The 21827-nt window shown below is 35.7% G+C and overlaps 1 protein-coding gene across 3 annotated transcripts in view; it reads left to right on the top strand.

Moving 5' to 3' along the window:
- Positions 1 to 21827, top strand: part of OXR1 (oxidation resistance 1) — a 318551-nt gene that overhangs the window by 284144 nt on the left and 12580 nt on the right. For 2 of the 3 annotated variants that reach the window (XM_070392152.1, XM_070392154.1), the window contains 5 exons: positions 11790 to 11870; positions 13689 to 13814; positions 14604 to 14756; positions 16995 to 17090; positions 19614 to 19687. In XM_070392152.1, coding sequence (XP_070248253.1) covers positions 11790 to 11870; positions 13689 to 13814; positions 14604 to 14756; positions 16995 to 17090; positions 19614 to 19687 — 530 coding nt within the window. The remainder of the gene's footprint in view (positions 1 to 11789; positions 11871 to 13688; positions 13815 to 14603; positions 14757 to 16994; positions 17091 to 19613; positions 19688 to 21827) is intronic. The other variant, XM_070392153.1, reaches the window with a different exon arrangement.

Below are 21827 nucleotides of genomic sequence, written 5' to 3'. Positions count from 1 at the left end.
CGAGAGGTGATATTTCATTGTGGCTTAGTAGTTTTTCAAAATATGGTCCCCATACCATCAGCAGAAACAGCATCTAGGAATTTGTTTAAAAGTCACAGTCTCAGACCCTATTCCAATCTGCTTAACCAGAACTAGTTTTGAAGTCCAGCATTCTGTGTTTGAACAAATGCAGGCTAAACATTGAGAGCCACTTGTTTAGATCTGTAATGATACATCCAGTCCAGGCACGGACACAGCCTTCTCAAAAACACATGATTAAAAACATCTGAGCAAAATCAAAGCTGTACTAGGAGAATCTATGGGAATGTTAGTTGAGTAGATAACCAACAAAATAAGTTATCCTGTGCTTTGAGTGTGTGTGTGTGTGTGTGTGTGTGTGTTTTGTGTGTAAAAATCTCACGTAAACCACATTTTGGTACACATATTTTTAATTTTAGAAAATCTGACTGTAAGGGATGAATAGTCGCTGTGTGTAGGGGGAGTGAGCTGATGGGGAGTTGGATGTATAAGGATACTCTGTATGTAGTGACACCAGTATGGAGATGGTAACAGTGTGCCCATGACAGCCTATAGGAAAGAGATCTTAGGGCATATGTGGTGGAGCTGGTTGGAGACATAAGCAGGGGAGGTGGCTGATGTGTGTGGGAGGGAGGGTACCCTGTTCAGTATGGAGTGTGCTCTGTCCTGTACGTGCACATCAGCCTCGATATGCAAGCTGGAAATTGGAGGAAGATTTGGGTAAGTGGGTGTGGTGCAGTGGTGTGTGTACTGGAAAGGTGGTATGTGTGCCAAGGTGTCATTGTGTAATTACAGTTTTGTGTATATGCTTAAGATAAAGGAGGAGGAGCAGGTTTAGCTTAAAATGGAAGAAATCTACAGGTCTATTTTGACATTGAATTCTAGTTAAAATTGAACACTAGATAATTTTAGTTTATAGCTTTAATAATATTTAAATCTTAAAATTTTACTTCTTTGGTTATAGTCAGCATACTGCTGATTAGTGAAGTATATGTAGGTATAGTAAGTATAAGTACTTTTCCAAGAAATCAAATGTTAGAAAATGCACTGCAACAGGCAGAAGGATTTTTAGGTCATTGAATATTTGTGTAGGATTTATTTGTACTATGTTGACTTTGTTTTTTACATAAGCCGTTCTCTAAAATTTGAGGGTTGAAGCATCCTCAAAGAACATCTTACTGTTTTTAAAATGCTCATATAAAAGATGGAATTTTATAGGATTTTTAGATGTAAATAATAGAATTTTATGATTTTGAGCAAACAAAGTGTTATTTGAAATCCTTTGTGTACTTTGGGAGGGGCTCTGGCAACTGTACTTACTTATTTTTTATGACTAAGATATTGTAAGTCTATTTCTTAGTGTACTTGGTGTTTGGAAATACAGGCACTGTGTCTTTAAACTTTTGAGCCCTTTCTTTGCACATTTGGATACAGTGCAACCAAACTTAAATATGGGAAACCCTGTTTTCCCTCCCCAGCTTTACAGTCTCCACCCAGGTCTCTCTTTGCAATGGATACTACTTAGTGATTAGCTCTCTGTATTGTCAATCAAATCTTTGTCTCTAGCAGACTGTTTTGTCACAGTTGTAGGAAGGGCTCTTGTGCTGGGAATTTATCTTGGACAGAGGAAGAATGCTTTTTACAACAGTTCTTACAAGATCTGATGTAACTTAATTTGCCCTGGAAAGGAAATGTCTCGGCTCTGGCATGGGAAAAAAGGGAGAAGACATCAACCAATTAATCATAAGTATACTCTGGTAATCTTAGCCAGTGATTTCAGTTTCTATATTTACTAGTCTTTTTATGGTGACATTATGCAAAATTATACAATTTCTAAAAGTTTAAGCTTGGAAAATGTTCATAGAATACAAAATTGTATGATTACAGAAAGTACCTTTAAGTTATTTCTGCTAAGTCTAAATATCTTTTAAAAAGGGGAATGAATAAGGGACTGTAGTTTTGTTTTGTAGAAGTGTTTTGTTTTTCTGTTCTACATAAGCAGTAGTTACCAAATCTTTATTGCTGCCTAAATTTTTTTATTTAAGCTTAACTTTATAGGAAAATATTCAGAATTTTTTTCTTGCTTAAAAATAAATTGAGTAGAACAATCAGAGCGAATTAACATGAACTTTATTGACTGATATCAAACTAGATACATTTAAAATATTGTATATTAAGACTACTATCATTTTAGCAATCTGACAGTGACTTTTTGAAACTATCTGAAAAGTTTCAAGCAGTGCTACCTAAAACAAAACTTTAAAAGATATTTTAGTAAAGAAAAATCTGGAGGGTGCACTGAGGGAATAAATAAGTGGTCTGCTTCCCAGCCAGCAGCTCCAACCTGTCACATGCTCAGGGTATCCCTGACAGTAGCCTCTGGTCCAGAAGGCTGGGTATTGACCTGCTGCTGTGACAGAGCAAACATTGGGCTCGTCTGACCCAGTCATCACCCTCCTTAAGCTGAGCATCTGTCGTCTTTTAGAACTTGCCTCTTTTTACTCTTTCCTGGCCATTGTATGTGGGCAAAATGTTTATGTGGGCATTGGGAGGGAAAGCATAGGGAAACAAAGGGAGCCCTCTCCATCCCTACTTTAGGTGGGTTTATTTTTTGTATTTTATATCTAATAAATTCCATACTCTTAAAAAAAGAAAGAAAATCTCAGTCAACCTTACTATTTAAGAAGCCTAGTTATTTATTTCTCAGTACAAATATGTGTGCATTATTTGTTAAAAATGTGGTACCAAGTATTCTTTCTGTGCTAATTCAGGATTATATCTCATCTTATGAATATTAATTTTATTTTTTCTGTGAATGTAGGTGATTTAATAAATAGGGCTAGCTATATCCTGAGAAGCAGAAGTGACTTTGGAAGATGCCCCCAAACCAGCTTGCCACCCATAAATGTTAAGCATGTAAAATACCAAGATTACTTTAATCAGTGTTATTTTTAATTGGGCTCGAGAGTACCTTATATGTCCTTTTATTTTTACGTTGAATGATTTCAAGTTTTTATTTATCAGCACAGGGATTTAGGAAACTGAAGTGATTGGACTGGGTAAATTTGTGATCAGATTTATCAGAATAGCCAATTAACACAGGGTTTTTTTTAAAAGCAAGAACAGTGAAGCTATTCATGTATATTTTATTTGCAATTAGAGTAACCATCATTAGTTTTCTAAGACTTAAATTGTTTTAATTTATTACGCATACAGGCAAAATAAACTGTAGATGTTTTGGATTTTATAGGTAATTATAATGTATATCACAATTATTACACTTGCCAATTTTTGTTCAACCTTATAGGAAGCTGTTATATGATTTTTTCAGATATGAAAGCATGCTTCTCACTGGTCTTCAGCTCTCCCATATGTATAGTTTGTATGTGTTATTTCATTTAATCTTTACAGGAACTTTGCATAGTCAGTAGTATTAGGCCTATTTTAAAGGTGGGAAAACAGATATAGGGTGGTTACTGAACTAAGCAGAGACAGCTTGACCCCAGCACATTCTTTTCCCCACTGGGATACCTTTGAGAATCTTCTAAAATGGTAATACAATACAGTATAATGTGCTTTCATGTGTAGACAAGCTGAGATCCTGGTTTTCTCTTTTGAAGTAGATAACCTGGGAGCTGTAGGGCAAGAGAAAGGGCTTAGGAAATAAGGATTAGGTTAGCAGTTTTTCTACTTGTTTTGTAGATTGAGATTTCCTATTAAGATTGCACCTGCCAAGGGACTTTTCTGCTTTAAAACTGAAAATAGAAAATAATTCTTCTAAGAGAATAACAAGTATTTCTTATTTTTGGACTTTGTATTTTGCAGCTTTTTACAGTTCTTTCTATCTTTGCTGAACAGATTAGCAGAATGGTATAGACTTAAGTGAAGACCTAAGTCTTATAGTAGTACTAATGTGGCCATATTTATGTAAACTATTACAGTTGTCTAAATGCTCATGCATAGTATCATATTTGACCTCACAGTAACCTTGTGTGCTAATCAGAGATAGATTTTTTTTTTACTCTATATGTGTGTTAAGGCTCAAAGACATTAACTATTAAGTAGAATATACTCCAAAATATGTGGAAAGAAGTTAAACCTTTGCCAATTAGCTTTATAATGAGCACCATATTTATAAGCATGCTTAACCTTTCTATCTTTATTTTTTGAAAGCTGTTATAGAGTTTATTCTGACAAACCACCTAAGTTTTAATCTGCTAATTATTTACTTGAAGTGAATTGTATATTTTATATGCCCATTTATTGTATTCTACCTTTTTAGTGTCTGTCAAATTATCATTTGCTTGGAAGTTATAAGGCTATTTTATAATAAGGATATAGGGTTAATCATATTAAAGTTACAAATCATTAAATAGCAACACTGATCTCTGTCAGCATCCATACTTCTCTAATTTAGTCATCTTTTTTTTTTCTATCTAAACCCTCTTATGACAAGAAAGTTTTTTGTGTTTTTTGGTGGTTTTTTTTGTTTTGTTTTTTTTTTTTGTATTTTAGACTTTCACATATGAAAACATTGGAGAAAAGCTCCTATAGTGAATTATTTACATCTGTGTAAGAATTAGCTCACAGATAGAATTTTAAGAACAAATAACCTAAATGTAAAAATTTTTCTAGTGACCTCAGCTCAATGTAATAATTATAGTAATGATAAAATTATTTCTACTAACACTGTGTACTTCTAATAATGCCATGTATTACTTCAAACATGAGTTATTTTATTTAATCCTTAACCTGTGAAGTATTGCTATTATGATCTCCATTTTATGAAACAGAAGCATATAGCAGTCATACCAAAACCAGTAAGGGTCATGGCTGTGGTTTGAGTCGAGGCATTCTGGCTCTAGTATATGCCTACATCTCTGAGGGATATATATATAGAAAGATGATGTCTAGGATTTAAAGCTAAATTTAATTGAAGATATAAGGACCCTCAGGATTGTTTTGTTTTTTTAGGTGTTCTTTATCAAGTTGAAGAAATACCCTTCTATTCCTAGTTTGCTGAGACTTTTAATCATGAATGAGTGTTGGGTTTTAAATAGTGCTTTTTTTTGCATCTATTGATATAATCTTACAATTTCTTTTCTTTAGCCTGTTGATGTGATGGATTACATCAGTTTATTTTCAAATACTGAAATACCTTGCAAATGCCTTGCATACCAGGAATAAGTCTCATGTGGTCATTGTACATAATTATTTTTTATAAAATGTTGGATTCACTTGGCTAATATTTTGTTGAGACTCTTTGCATGTATATTCATGAGAGATATTGGTCTGTATATTTCCTTTCTTATTTATTTATTTATGTAATGCTGGCATCAGAAAATGAATTCATAAGTATTTCCTCTGTTCTATGTTCTTGAAGAGATTGTAGAGAATCAGTATAATTTTTTCCTTAAATGTTTGATAGGATTCACCAGTGAATCCATCAGGGTTTACTCCAGATACTCAGCATCTGGGATCATAACCACTTTAGGTTTCTTTGTAAATACAGAGTCAGCTATCATAGTGTATACATTCTTGCTTTGCAAAAGTCAATATAATAATAATAATAGCCAGGTGAGGATTAAGTAATATTAATAACTAGAGGCCCTGTGCACGAAAATTCATGCACTGGGGGGGAGGGGTCTCTCAGCCCAGCCTTCACGCTCTCACAATCTGGGACCCCTCGGGTAGGGTCCAGTCCCATCGTCACATGGCTCCAGTTCCCCAGAGCCTGCGGGCCGAGGATAGGGACCAAGATTCCCAGATCGCAGTATGACTCTAGTTCCCTAGAGCCTGCGGGTGGGGGGAGGGACCCAGAGGCCAGTCCAATCGCAGCATGACTCCAGTTTCCCAGGGCCCAGAGCTCCCTGTTGCTGCCGCGCCCCAGCTGGGGCTTAGAGCTCCCTCCCACCAGGGCAAGGCTGTAGAAGGGAGCTCTGGGTTTCCCGCCATCGGGGATGTGGCCGGCCTTCAAACCTGAGGCCCAGAGCTCCCTGTCGCCACCACGCTGGCCATGACCCAGGACTCAGTCCCACTGCGCTGGCTGGGACCCAGACTCACTCCTGCCACGCTGGCCAGGACCCCTAGCCTGGTGTTCCCTCGTTTGTCCAGTCATTTAGGTCATGACGGCCCCTGGCTTTTTATATATTAGGATAATAGTGGCCAGAATCTAAATCTGTCCAGTTTTTCTCCCTTTTCTACTGGTGTCATTCATAGCTTTCAACAAATTTTCATAGCTTTTTGTTGAGTTACCTTGGTGTTTGTTTACTGGTAGCTAGTCTATTTTTGTTGGCTAAAGTGGGGCCTAGTACCTTCTGTTTTGGAAGGTTATTAATTATTAATTCAACTTTTTATCTAAATATAGGTCTATTCAGATGATCTGTTTCTTCTTGTGAGTTTTTATGATTTGTGTCTTTCAAGGAATTGGTCCATTTCATCAAAGTTATCAAATTTGTGGGTATAGAGTTCTTTATAATATTCTTATATTATTCCTTTAATGTCCAAAGAATCAATAGTGATGGCCCTCTTCATTGCTAATACAATTAATTTGTGTCCTTTCTCTCTTATTTTAATCTTGCTAGAAGTTTATCAATTTTATTGATACTTTTATTACCAGCAAGACAACAAGACCTCGGTTCTTGTCTTGATTGAAAGATTTTAATCAAGAGACAAAGTGCAACAAAGCAAGCAAGAATTTATTGGCCACAGCAAAAACACACTTAGGACAATGAAACAAAGAAGGGCATAGAAGAAGCAACAGGAGAGCCTAGGCTGGACTGCTTTGGCTCACTGAGAAGTCAGAGAAAATGGAGCCTTGGATACAAGTTCAGGGAGTTGCCTGGGATGAGCTGTCACTGCCCACTGCTGCTCTGGTTGCAAGTCTTCTGGGGTCCCTTAGAGTTTAGGGTATACATGCCTGGGTCCTTTGTGTTGAGGGTATTTATCTCTCTTGCAGGTCGAGATTTTAGGGGGGCCTCAGGGAAGGGTCTCAATAGAATATTCATCAGCTTTCCAAATGTGCTTCTTCCAGGTCATGGTCTCCACTGATTGGTTGGCACCATGGCAGGGGGGTTATTCCTTAGTCAGTGCAGCTGGTCCTGAGGTTAGCCTTGGCATGGTGTTGCTTGTCTGGTTTTGCTGTTTTTCTGGGCCTTGAGCTGAAATACAACTGAGCCTAGATGTTATCTCTAGGGAGGAAAAGTCAGGGGGTCCAAACCACATGACCAGTGATATGTTAGGGGAGGAAAGATGACCCTGGAGACTATTGTCCCTATAATTGTCCTTTGTTAGGCACCGAGGGCTTTCCATCCTGATGACCTCTGTTCCTGGCCCATTGTCCTTGCTGTGCTCATGTCTGTCTAATAACTGGTTATCACATTTTTCAAAGACCTGGCTTTTGGTTTTGTTGATTTTTCTCTATTGATTTTCTGTTTTCTATTTTATTGATTGCTGCTATAGCTTCATTTAGTTCAAAATACTGTAAGTTTTTCACAGAATTTTTTTGACTATGCATTAATAAGGAGTGTGTTGTTTAAAAGTATTTTAGTATTTTCCCACTATTCCTCTGTTATTGATTCTAGTTTAATTTCATTTTGGTCTGAGAGCATTCTTTATGATTTCTATTTATTGAGGTATGTTTTATGGCCCAGAATGTGGTCTGTCTTGTTAATATCCCATGTGAACTTGAGAAAAATGGGTATTCTACTGTTGCTGAAGGAGTTATTTTATTTATTTTTTATTTTTGTAGTATTACATATGTCTCCTTTTTCCCCCGATTGACGCCCTCCCGCCACTCCCGCCCCCCCCAGGTGGAGGAGTTATTTTATACATATCAATTAGATCCAATAAATTGAAGGTGCGCTTTCATTTATTTATGTCCTTACTGATTTTTTGTCCACTAATTTCTGAATCACCTCTAGTTTTGAAGTCTCCAACTATAATAGTGGATTTATATATTTCAGATTTATGTAATGAGTATTCTTTTCCTCTGATATGCTATGCAGAAAAGAGATTATTCCCTTTTTATGAGATTCACTTCTTATATTTATTGTTCCAGGAAGTTAATACCATATATGCATATTATAGTTGAATGGTTTTAGGTAGTTAACAAGGTTTCTTTTTGACTAAAAGAACAGTGAATATATCAGCCTTCTCATGAAAATCTGAGTCATCTGCGAATATACATAAAAGGAAGTAATTTTAAATGCAGAAGACTTATTCAGAACATAACTTTGATTTGTTTTGAATTAATTCTGGATTTAATTTTTTACCCTCTGTTTCCAGTTATCTAATTCATGATTCTCTGCTCCTTTTTATACCTCTTTTAATATAGTGTCATAAAGAGTCATTTTGAAAGCAGTAGTTTTAATTTAAGGCAAAAATAAGCAAATGTTTGCCATAATTCGGGTTTATTTTGTAATATGATTTTGTTGTATATGATGAAATTATAGAACAAAGGGTGACCTCAAGGATGCTACTGAATGTCCTTTTTGTTAAACACAACAGTCACACTTAAATTTCCTCCTATTTAGTATATTTTTGGTACCAAACTAAGTATAAATATCATTGATTACACAATATTTTTCTCTCTACCCCATTTCCTTTTACTAAGGAATAAAAGTAAGGAATAAGTAAGGAATAAAAATGGCATATTCACAGATACCTACCAGACTTTTGTTACTCTGGAAGACAGTTGGGGGAAGGAGGTTTTTGGTTGGTTTGTGGCATAATCTTAGGGGGAAATACTGGAATATCCTGGAAAAAGGATTATTAGACCAAAACATTGGTCTTTATATCTAGAAAAACTTGTTCTTACTTATGGGATTGACAGCATCCTATAAAAATAAAACAAATAAAAACTAAATTTTACTTTATTTTCAGCTTTTGTTCTGTTCTGATTGTTGTTGTTAGTTGGTCCCTTTGTATAGATAGAAATGGGTAGATTTAATCCTGCCATTAATTTGTTATTCTTGTCAAAGGCTAAAAAGACTAGAGAGTAAGCACTTAATTCTACAGAGGGTAGGCCATGTTGTACTTCAGACCTCTGGGATTTAGCAGTACAAGCAACACTTAATTCCTCAATAAATTATTTTTTACACTTTTAATTGGAGGGTCTTGGTTTCCTCACCTGTGTATCCTTAATAATTAAAAATGTAATATAGGACATTTTGTAGAAAAATACCTATTTTCTGCTTAGGTTTAATGTTTTGGGTAAAGTAATAAATCCTATACTTGTAGTATTATTTACCAGGGATAAAAATTAAGACTAATTCTAGTTCCATCATATATTCTAGGATTCGATATCTCTTTATTCTTTTGTTTTCAGTGGAGAAAGTATATTTCTATACTCATTTGATATCAAAATCCCTTGTTTTCATTAATTCATAAACTTTTGATAGTTTTATGTATCTTCATCACAGCATGAGTAAATATTTAGAAGGTAAAGGAAGTGGTGAGTTTGTAAGTCTTAATAAAGACTACATTTTTAAAAAAAGTATTAAGGACATTAAAGAAATTTTGAATTTACCAAATGTTTACAATGGCAATTCATGGTTCCCTCACCAATAACTTCTTTTGTCAGTGATGTTGGTGAAATTAGGTTATAGCTCTTCCATTTCGAGAGCTTATAATTCAGTTTTACTTCCTCCAGGAAGTGTGTTTAATATGTTAGAAGAAAGGGCTTTAAGAAATAAGTGTAAGATTGGTGTTAACCAGAAGGGATAGAAGGTATTCAGAGGAGTAGTTAAGTCATATCATTTGAAAATACTTGGCTAGGGGACTCCTGACTAGACTGAATGCCATGGGAAAAATAAAGAAAAATGTAATTGACCATTAAATATCTATAGAGATTTTATTTTGCTAGCCATAGAAAAGCAAGGCTGCTGTTTTTTATTTTTATTTATTGGGTTTTTAATTGAATGTTTTGGGGTGTCGCAAGTTAATAAAATGTTACAGGTTTAGGTATACAGTTCTACAGTACATCATTGGTATGTTGTATTGTGTGTTTACTACCCCTGGTCAAGTCTCCTTCCATCACCATTTATCCTTTTTATTTTTAGTGCCTAATTGTTGTTTTTTCATGTTCACTGAGAATTCTGTTGTTCTCAATTGAAAGATCTCTAATATTTGTATCTAATACTGAAATTGAAAATTAATTTCAGAAAAGTCATTCAAGGTATACAAAATAGTTGAGCTCTCAAAACTGAAATATTTTAATATCAAAAATAAAAACAATAAATGAGAAAGTTCTTCAGATATTATCCTTCAGTACTTAGGGTAATAAGCAAAAAAATGATCATTTAAAAGTAGTGTTAGTAGTAGTTCTCATTTGCTATATGCTGGGCACTACACTCAATCCTTGATATGCATTTTATATAAAGCCCCTATTCAGTATGAACTCTTATTATTTCCATTGTTTTATGACGAAATAGAAAAGGAAGGGGCCAAACCAGGTCCTTCTGATCCCCCAGAGCTGGAGATCATAATCACTTTGGGTTTCTTTGTAAGTAGAGAGTTAGCTATCATATTGCATGCATTGTTGCTTTGCAAAAGTCAATATAATAACAATGGCCAGGATGGAAATCTTTCCAGTTTCTTTCCCTTTTTTCTGTTCTCATGTCTTTCATAGCTTTCATAACAGGTTTACATAGCTCTTTCTAGAGTTACCTTTAACATTACAGGTGACTAATTCATTTTAGTTGGCTATAAAAGAGCCTTTTAAATCCTAAATTAGAAGTGTAAACTCTATGGGCCAATTGGTTTAACTGCATTTTATGGCCAGAACCTCTACACATTTGATCACAAGAGGAGTTTGTCATATCTTAGGAGAATCAGCACATATTTATGGCACCGCCAGAGTTCATGGTTACCGTTTGGGGAATTATATCACAATCTGAAAAAGCTATAGGAGCTGTTGCGTCAGTCTGAGGAAATTTGTCTGTTTTTGTGGGCTTGTTGTAATAATGTTTCTCTGTCATCTATGGCTTTCAACTTCAACACTATGCAAGAGACTGGTCTAGGCAATTACAGAAGACAGAGAATTTCCCTTAGGAGTTTAGAATATAGAAAAGTCATTACGTTTTATTCACAAATACCGGCTACAGTAGCAACCATAAAGAAATATACAGGAGAGGCAAAAACTGGAGTGTCACTTAAAAATACTGAAGTAGGCAATATGCCTGAAAAGGTACCGCTGATTAGATTAGAAAATCTAATTTGCTACTTTCTAGAGCTTATTTTTCTTGTTATCTAAAATTTCCTTCATATCTTTTCCTTGCTTCCTCCTCTTTTTTTCTGATATAGATCATATAGTTTGGGTATGTTTGTCACCTTTGCCTAGAAGTATTTTTCCCGGCATTGCCATTAGGATGCAATGTTTGAACTAAACTGATGCAGAAAAGAGGGTGGAAACTACCATTTTCTTTGTAAACTGCAAGACATTTAGATTTTAGATATAATAATCTTTGGTGTTAGCAAAGTAATGTCATGTTTTACATGTTTCCTTCATAATTCTTTTTTTTGTAATTCTACATGAGACAATCCATAAAATAAACGGTATATTGCGAACTAGTTGGATGTCATGGTTAAACTCACTATGTATATTTCACTGCAGTTTGATATATAAATCTCTTGAGTTTTCAGCATGGAGTTGGGGAAAGAAATCCTGATTACACTTCTTTCCCCTTTTAAGTTTCTCCATTTTTCACATTTGTTTTGGCTATTTTTCTCAATTGTCAGTGGAATTATTGTCTTCCTGTCTCCATATTCAGGTAGTGTCAGTGGCTGAGTATCACCGCAGGATCGATGCTCTAAATACTGAAGAACTGCGCACACTCTGCAGACGTCTCCAGGTGCCCCCTTCAGTAGTTTAAACCCCTCCAGAGAGTGACTGCTCCCTGTTGTAGTGTCTTTCATCAGGGCAGATCTCACTTTTGAAGGATTTGTTTCGACTGTAGCACTAAATTAGCCCATCAGAAAATTCCTTTTTGTGCTAAAGAGGACGGTAATGCTTTGAAGAGCTGTAGGCTTATCTTTTCTGTCATCTTTACATCTGAAAAAGTCTCAGGGTAATTTTCTGTCACTATAGAACTGTTCTCAGCACTGTGTGTTTCTTTGAGTGTTGAGGAGTTTCCGTTTAACTTTAACATTGGAAGAATGCCTTTGGGTTCAAGATTGGATTTTTTGTTAAACAGAATCTTAAAGATGTAGTGCGATGGGAACATTTTTAAAATTTTAATGTATAGTAAGGCTTTAAATATTCTTTCTTCTTCAAAGCTACTTCAGCTGTATCAGCCCCACATCAGATATTTTAATGAAATAATTGTTTTGTTCCTGGGGTATTCCTGGTTGGTATTGGAAATACTTTTAAAAATAGTAGAGGTTAGGCACAGAACTAGATTATTTAAAATTCATGAAATAATATTTGTGATTTTTTTTTTTTTTTTTTTAGAAAAAAGAAAGTGATACAATTAAATTCATTTCCCAGTTTTGTGTGCTGTGTGTTTCCTCTTCTTAGTAAGATATGTTTTCATGGCTTTGCTGGAACTACTAAGTTTTTTCTTTTCTTTGAATGCTTCTCATGCTGCCTTGGATTTTTTTTTTCACATCATCAAAATGAGGATAAAATATGATGATGTGAAAGAATTTGTAGTTTAGCTTCTCATCAAAAAACAATACAGTTGTAGAACATGTATTGGCTAAAAATATATGCTGTTAAGTTCTGGTAAGAAATCTGTTAAAGGAACAAAATAGTTTCGCTACATTCCATTTCTGTGTAGAATCATAAGTCGTCGAGCATTGCTATATTTTAGTTATCTGCTCCAAAATAACTCTATTTTCCAATTTAAAAATTTTATTGATGATGGTTATGTTTCAGATATTTTCTTCTCTAAGGTTACTGTGTTTTATACATTAAAATAAAATTAATATGGAAAAGCAAGTGCCAATAGCAGGGATTATATAGGAGTTTGTTTTGAAGTAATCAACATTTTTATCATCTTAAGAATATCAAAGAGATCATTTTCATCAAGCAAAAGCATTCTTTTTAATGCATCAAATTGATCTAATTTAAAACAAAGATTTGTGAACAAGTTAACCTTTTAAAGTCCAACTAAATAAAAAAAATTCAGTGTTTAGAACATAAGAACAATGAAAGCATTTTTTTTAAATAATGGTAACTTTTTCAGTGAAGCAAGTACACACACATCAGTGAAATTATGCTTTTTATTGTACTATTCTTTAAATTTAAATTTTAGCACTGAGGACGTTTTCTGAATTATTTTTGGCAAATTTTATGTTTACCATGAAAAAAATAATCCCACGTATTTTAAATAGCACACATAAAAAGCACGCTAGTTGGGTCACTTTTGTCCTTCATCAGCAAAATTAAAGTTTGCATGCAACGCTCTCCTTTCCCATATAAGTATGGGCTTATCATTCATTACCTGTCCTTCTTCATGTACTGGATAAGAAAAATGTCATCTTGTAGTTAAAAAGTCTTTTTCCACATTGGATATTTTTTAATGGAATATCCTTTGCCTTCTAAAATCCTAAATTAAAGCTTTAGCTACCTTTTCTAAGGTATAAAGTTGAATTTCTCTCAAAGGGCTAAAATTTTGAAAGCATCTTGCAATTTTATATTAATATACTGCTGCTGTTTACTTCTTTAGATTACTACAAGGGAAGACATCAATTCAGAGCAGGTTGCTCCAGTGAAGGCAGACCTGGAGTCTGAATCCTTTAGACCAAACCTAAGTGATCCCAGTGAACTCTTACAGCCAGATCAAATTGAAAAGGTACGGCATACTCACATGTGAGCATTTCTGAGTGTATACCCCCAAGAGTAAAACAGCCTCTGTTTAGTTGTTTTAAAAACTGAGGAAGCAGGGTCATTGCTTCTAGGCTTCCTCTCCCATGAAGAAAAAGTAAACACAATATAGCAAACTGGTGTAATAGAAGATACTGGGAGATTTGGGTAAGCAAACATTAAAAAAATTAACAGCAGTTCAGATTGAGCCACTGCAATAGCCAATATTTAATTTCTTATTGGATGCTAGTTACTTGCTTTCTGTGGTTTATTTCATGTAGTTGTTGCGACACTTGAAGGAGTTGGATACTCTTAATTGTGTGCATTTTATAAGAGAAGAAACTTGGGCACAGTTTCTTCACTTGTAATTTGTTAGAGTCACACAGATATATTAAAGTATTGAAGCTTGATTTCTAACTCTGATAGTTTGCCTCTAGAGCCCATTATTTTAGAGGTTTTTAATAATCAAGTTAACAGTCCACTCAATGATTTTGTCAATTCAAGACAGAGGGCACTATAAGTAATTCAGATTTCTTATGTCTGTTCTAATTTGTATCTTGTTCAGCATGATTCTTTCTTTTCCTACTGGACAAGAAAGTATTTCATGCTGAGAAATGTACAATTACTCTTCAAGCGTCTCAGTATCTTTGAGAATAACAAACTACTGTTATTTTTGTAGCCTACATTTTATAAAATACCATTCAATTCCAACTGGCATTAGTATCCAACAAACTGACAATAAGCTAGCAAGTAAATTTTAACATTTTATTTTTCAAAGCTTACCAAGCATCTTCCACCAAGAACAATTGGCTATCCATGGACTCTTGTTTATGGTACCGGGAAGCATGGCACAAGCTTGAAGACTCTTTATCGAACAATGATAGGTTTAGACACCCCAGTGCTGATGGTGATTAAAGACAGTGATGGACAGGTATGAAAATAGCTATATAGACATCTTACCTTTTAAGAGATTACAATAACAGAACTTTAGCCTATTCTTCTGATGAAAATTATTTTTATTAGTACATTTTATTAAGTTTAACTGATAATTATTGAGTACTTTTAATTTGCAAGGCAATGCTGAGTGCTTCTGAAGGTAGATATGTACATGATTGCATTTTAAGGAGTTCCTGCCTTCAAACAGATTATAGTCTGGTAGAAAAGAATATATCTATAAAAGCCTAAGTGACCGTTCGACCTGTAGCTATGACGTGCACTGACCACCAGGGGCAGATGCTCCGAGTGGTAGGCTACCTTGCTACTGAGGTCCAGCTGATCAGGACTGGGCAAGACGGGCCGGATACTCCCTGGAGCCTTCCCACGGTCCCTTCCCGGCCCCAATCGTGTACTGGTGGGGTCCCTCAGCTTGGCCTGTGCCCTCTTGCAATTCGGGATCCCTGGGGGGATGTCAGAGAGCCGCAGGCCTACAGGTGTATGAATCTGTGCACCGGACCCATAGTTTAACTATATTAGTGTCTCTAATGCCAAGCAGTAAATATAATTACTTAAGGAAAACAAAAGAGGTACTTAGAGAGAGGGTTGTTTATATCTATTTGGGAAAGATAAGAATGAGGTTCACAAAGAGGGTGGAAATTGACGGTCTTGAAGCATGGGTTAAGTTTTTAAAATTAAAAAGATAATTGTGTGAAGATGATACCAAGAGCAAAATAACAGATAATCAAGGGAAACATTCACGTGTTCCTAAAACAGCAAGTCCAATTACCAGCATTAAAGAGTAATGAGGGGGTGAAATAGCGACATTAATTTTTTTAAAAAAAACTAGGGCTACTTCTACTGATACCTTTAGTGTGCTTATTGTGCACACTTGTCTGATCATTTTCTATGCATTGCCTTAATTAATCATCAAAGCCCTATGAGATTGATATTTTTTTCATTCCTGTTTTAAAGATGAGTTGATTATGACTTATGAGATGTATCAACTTTCTCAGGGTTATACACCCAGTAAAAGCAAGAATGAAAATGAACTACTATTAATGCCTAGCATAGATAAGTGTCACAAACATAATATGAGTTAAAAATCAGACACTGAGGAGTAACTTTCCATTTATAGAAAGTTCATAAATGGGCAAAACAAATCTACGTTATTGTTGGGCTAGTGGCTTCTTTTGAAGAGGGTAAGAGTGCAGAGGAGGTACAAGGAAAGCTTCTGGAGTATTGGCAATCTGTTTCTTGTCTGAATGAAGGTTAAATGGGACTTTGCTTTGTGATCATTCAAAACTACATATATATATTATATATGTATTATATATACCTTTCAATAAGAAAGTCTATTTTAAAAATGAAAATATAAAGTCAAAACAGTGAATATAGAGATCATTTGTCAAGCTCTCTACATTCCATTTATGATGTAGAAACTTAGACCGAGAACATTGAAATGACTTGTGTAGGTCTTTTTATACATTTATTCTTTTTTTAAAATATATTTTTATTGATTTTTTTTACAGAGAGGAAGGGAGAGGGATAGAGAGTTAGAAACATCGATGAGAGAGAAACATCGATCAGCTGCCTCCTGCACACCCCCCACCGGGGATGTGCCCGCAACCAAGGTACATGCCCTTGACCAGAATTGAACCTGGGACCCTTCAATCCACAGGCTGGCGCTCTATCCACTGAGCCAAACCGGTCAGGGCCATTTATTCTTTTTTTAGGGTATCTGCTGTGTGTCTTGTACTATGTAAGACAATGGCCTTTACGGGCCAAACACTTCAGATCCAAGGGCTGCCCTCATGGAGTTTACTGTCTGTTGAAGAGAAAGATAGTATACTTTTAGTACTAGAATGTTTGCCTGTCCTAAAGGGCTTTTTCTCCCTGGGTGCTCCACCTGCAGCAGCATGCTATCCTTACTGTACACACATAGTGCATGTAAATCATCCTGAAATGTGGGAGCCACTTTTTAAGATTATCTGTTTAATTGTTGTAATAAGCATCTTTTTAGATTTTAAAACTTGGAAAAATGGAGAAACTGATATGATTTGTACTTGGCCTTAATGTGAATTATATAGCCACTGATCATGTTTCCCTTTGTTAGTGCAAATACATAAAACTATACTGGATTTCTTTTATTTATTTATTTATTTTTTGCATTTTACTTAAACATATATAATAGGATAATGCTTAATAAAACAATATGCTTTCTTTTTATCCTTAGGTTTTCGGTGCATTAGCAAGTGAGCCATTTAAAGTGAGTGATGGCTTCTATGGTACTGGAGAGACCTTTGTTTTTACCTTCCGTCCAGAGTTTGAGGTAAGGATGGTTATTCCAACATTCCATTTGTAAATAGATGCCATAATGAAAGGAACATGCACTTTGGAGTCTTGTGTACTTGCGCTTGTCTCTCATCTCAGCCCTTTAACTCACTGAAAATATCACTTTTTTATAATTTTGAGCTTCATTTTTTCTGTGGATAGAATGGGGACCATAAAGTGCATCAGAGTTGTTTAAAAATTAGATGAGAATCTGATATGTACAATACTTGGCCTGGTGCCAGACACACATTATTGCTATTCTGTGGATGAACTGCCATTGTGAAATTCCTAGAAACTTTTAATGACTAAATAAGCATAATGATGTACATCTTGAAAACCTAAAAAATAAATTATTTTTGTTTTATTCAAAAGTGATTACCCTTTTTTTTTTTATAGTGGCTTGACTAACTTAAATTGAAAACATTCTAATGCCAATCAGACCTAAAATGTAAAGTTATACATGAATTTTAGTGAATGTGTGATTCTGTTTAAAACATTGAGTACAACCCTAGCATCTCAGGTACATTAAGGCTCAGCATGTCAAACCTTTCCTAAGAGATGAAATTATGATCTTGAAAAAAGGAATCAACAGATTTGTTTTAAAAAAAATGAGTGGTCTCTATGAACAGTTTCTATAATGAACAAAATAGGAAGGATTTGATAATACAATAGAAACTTCCTTAACAGACTTGCACTTAACTGGCTCATCAGATTAGCCAGTGTTTTCCATTCCCTTCACAAAACATATCAACCGATGCCTACACCTCACTGGAATCTATGAGTGTCTGCTGTGTGTCTTGTACTATGTAAGACAATGGCCTTTACGGAATTTACAGAAATTTTAAGATTCTGTGGTGCTTATTCTCAAAACCTGTAATGCTATTTCTACATGATAATTGTTATAATGTAATTAAATGTTATATAATTGAAAAAGTGAGTGCTAAGGTTTATCTTATTTAAACTATAATGAATTCTTTGGAAAATTTGGTAAGAGTAAAGTGCTAGAAACTGCTATTGTATTAAGTTTAGGTAAAACTCCCATGAAAGCTTAGAAAAAAATATTTAGGGATATTAACATCTAGAAGTTTTACCCTTGGATGTTTCAAGTATTTTTTATTTTCTCTCTGCTCTTTAAAGAAATTGAAATGGGAAATTATAAACGTGTCACGGGCATATATAAGAACTAGAGGCCCGGTGCACAAATTTGTGCACCAGTGGGGTCCCTCGGCCTGGCCTGCAGGATCGGGCTGAAACCGGCTCTCCAACATCCCCAGAGAGGTCCTGGATTGCGAAAGGGCGCAGGCCAGGCCGAGGGACCCCACCGGTGCACAATTGGGACCAGGGAGGGATGCGGAAGGTTGGCCAGCCAGGAAGGGACTGTGGGAGGGCTCCAGGACGTATCCAGCCCGTTTTGCTCAGTCCCGATTGGCCAGACCCCAGCAGCAAGCTAACCTACTGGTTGGAACGTCTGCCCCTTTATGGTCAATGCATGTCATAGAAACCAGTCGACTGTCTGCCCCCTGGTGGTCAGTGCACATCATAGCGGCTTGTCAACTGTCTGCCCCCTGGTGGTCAGTGCACGTCATAGTGAGCAGTTGAGTGGACCTAGCATATCATTAGCATATTATGCTTTGATTGGTTGAATGGAGGACTAGAGACTTAGCATATTAGGCTTTTATTATATAGGATGACGAAAGTAAAATACATATCAAAGAAATTACCTTGGCCCTATATCAAAATCCTATATAATAAAAGGCTAATATGCAAATCAACCGAACAGCAGAACAACCGGTCGCTATGACGCGCACTGACCACCTGGGGGCAGATGCTCAACGCAGGAGCTGCCCCCTGGTGGTTAGTGCACTCCCACAGGAGGAGCGCCACTCAGCCAGAAGCCCTGAGCTGGGCTCATGGCTGGCAATTACAGTGGCGGTAGCGGGAGCCTCTCCTGCCTCTGCGGCAGCACTAAGGATGTCCGACTGCTGGCTTAAGCCATCAGTTGGACATCCGCTGAGGGCTCCCAGACTGCGAGAGGGCGCAGGCTGGGCCGAGGGACCCTCTCCCCCCCCCCCCCGCCCCTCCGCCACCACCAGTGCACGAATTTCATGCACCAGGCTTCTAGTATTACAATATTACCAAATTAATGCATTTTTATGTTTAACGTTAAAAGTTAATGACATCCACATCAGTGTTTTAAATTGATTTTCATTTGTGTTCAACTATTTTCATTAACCATTTAATTCTTAATACCTATATAGTCAGAAAAGAGAAGTATGTGTCAAGAGGTAAGGAATTGGAATTGAAGATTACGTTACATTAGAACATGTGCTTTTAAATTTAGTCATACAAACAGTGAAACCCAAAGCACCACAACTTCTGCCCAAACGCTTTGTTCTTGTTCTAGTTTCTCTTACTATCCATCTAGGCTTTATTAACTGTTTGGAGTTTAGGAGAATTAACTGTTTAGTGACCGTTTCATCTACATATTTAAAGCTTTTTTTTTTTTTTTTCATTTATGTAGGTCTTTAAGTGGACAGGTGATAATATGTTTTTTATCAAAGGAGACATGGATTCCCTAGCTTTTGGTGGTGGAGGGTAAGTCTCCTGAACATTTTGCCATGAGATTTTTAAGAAATTTTATTTATATTACTTTTATTTGTGTTATTTATAAAATAAGTTATCTTTGAAAAGTTTGACATTAGAATCCGAATTTGTACATAATGTTTAAAAAAGTGTAATTTATTTGCAAGAAGGTGATTAAGTGTAGTATTTGAAACCATTGGTAGAATGTTTGTTTATTTATTTTAAAATGCTGTTTAGTTCATTCCCTTTTTATTAAAACCCATCTGTTATTAGAGTACAATGACTCCTTAGTATTTGAAAAAGAAATATACTAATACTTTAGGACTTACCCAATTTTTAAATACTGTAGTGGTTTGTTACTTCTCCCAATGTACAAAAAAATGGTCCAGTTGTTTTCATGTTATTCTACCCTGGAGACTATTTGGACTGATATTTTAGGCAATAATAAAAAATGTTTTTGCAAAAAAATTTTAGTTATCCTTCCCACCCCAAGTTTTCAGGGTTGTTGTTTTTTTTTTTTTCTTATTTGTTTTGTTTTTAATAGTATGAGTCAATAAGTAATTTGATTTTTTTTTAACTGTTGAAAGTATTACATATGTTCCCTTTTTTCCCCCATTGAACTCTTCTAGCCTGCCTCCTTCCCCCGCCCCAGGCCTTCACCACCCTATTATCTGTGTCCATGGGTTATTCATATATGCGTACAAGGTCTTTAATTGATCTCTTCCTATACACCCTACCTCGCCTCTGAGGGGAAGATCTGTCTGTTCGTGCTTCTATATCTCTGGATCTATTTTGCTTATCAGTAGTTTCTGCCAGAACTTGATTTTAATTACTTATACAACATGATTCCAGCAAACTAAACTAACCTTTGGCTAATTTAATAACAAATTAAGACAAGTTTACTGTCTTTGAAAAAGGAGAGTACAGGCTCAGAAAATGGGAGCTACAGGGACTTGATATTCCAGAATTCCAGACAGGAGCCCCAAAGAACTCAAAATCATGATGGTGATAGACTGACTGTCGGCTTTGGAGTAAGATAGACCCAGTTTAAATTCCAGCTTCAGCATACATTACAGGTGGTACCTTGAGCACCTCAAGTCTAACGTTTCCTGGCAGTGAATTAGAGATTGAACCCTTCATTTTAACCGCACATTTTATTTTAGATAATGTGGAACTTTATGCCTCTGAGCAACTCATGTTAAATACAAGGTGAGCAAAAATAGGTTTACAGTTGTTCATATGGTAATAATACAATAATAATAAATAACACAAGAATAAACTGTGTTTGGTCTACTCACAACTGTAAACCTACTTTTGCCCGCCCTGTATTTCTCAGGAATTTCTCGCTGTTAAGCCAGAGTCAGTAGTTTCACTTTATATGGTCTTCTGGTCTGGGCTGCAGAGGCCCAAATTTTTAAAGCTGTTCTTAACTTTGTACTGTGAAGATTTAGTTTGGTTGAGTTGTTGTTTTTCTTAACAATAGGTCATGTTGTAAACTGCCTAACCAGGTCTGGCATTGTGGTTTTGCATTCTTTTTTTTTAAGCATTATCCAAATTATACATTACTGAAAAATATTTTTCATCACTCATTTTTGGTTGACCTTGTTATGAAATAATTGACAGGAAAGATTATAAATATACCATTCGGAAAAGTAGGTTTACAGTCGTGAGTACACGAAACAGTTTATTCTGTTTTTTGTTTTTAATTTTTAAAATATTTTTATTGATTTCAGAAAGAGGAAGAGAGAGGGAGAGATAGAAACATTGATGAGAGAGAAGCATCAGTTGGCTGCCTCCTGCACAACCCCCTACTGGAGATTAAGCCCTCAACCCAGGCATGTGCTCTAAGAATCGAACCAGTGACCTCCTGGTGCATGGGTCCATCTCAACCACTGAGCCACACCGACCGGGCCAGAGTTTATTCTTATATGATTATCTATTAAGTATTGTATTACCTTAAATACAAACAGCTGTAAACCTATTTTTCCCCAGCTTGTGTATTAAAACTGTAGAGCTAAAGAGAAACCCACAATATCAGGCAAAGAATAACAGAGCCATACTTGTCTCAAAAGTTAATTATATATGAAGTTAATTTTAGAGCTTCGTTTTATTTCTTGATCTCTATAGTAATAGGATTGTATAATTGGGTATG

The sequence above is a fragment of the Myotis yumanensis genome, unplaced genomic scaffold (genome assembly GCF_028538775.1).
Source record: "Myotis yumanensis isolate MYYU_CA2020_CCGP unplaced genomic scaffold, mMyoYum1.0.hap1 SCAF_15, whole genome shotgun sequence".
Classification (NCBI taxonomy): Eukaryota; Metazoa; Chordata; class Mammalia; order Chiroptera; family Vespertilionidae; genus Myotis; species Myotis yumanensis.
This window is presented reverse-complemented; position numbering and strand designations above follow the sequence as displayed.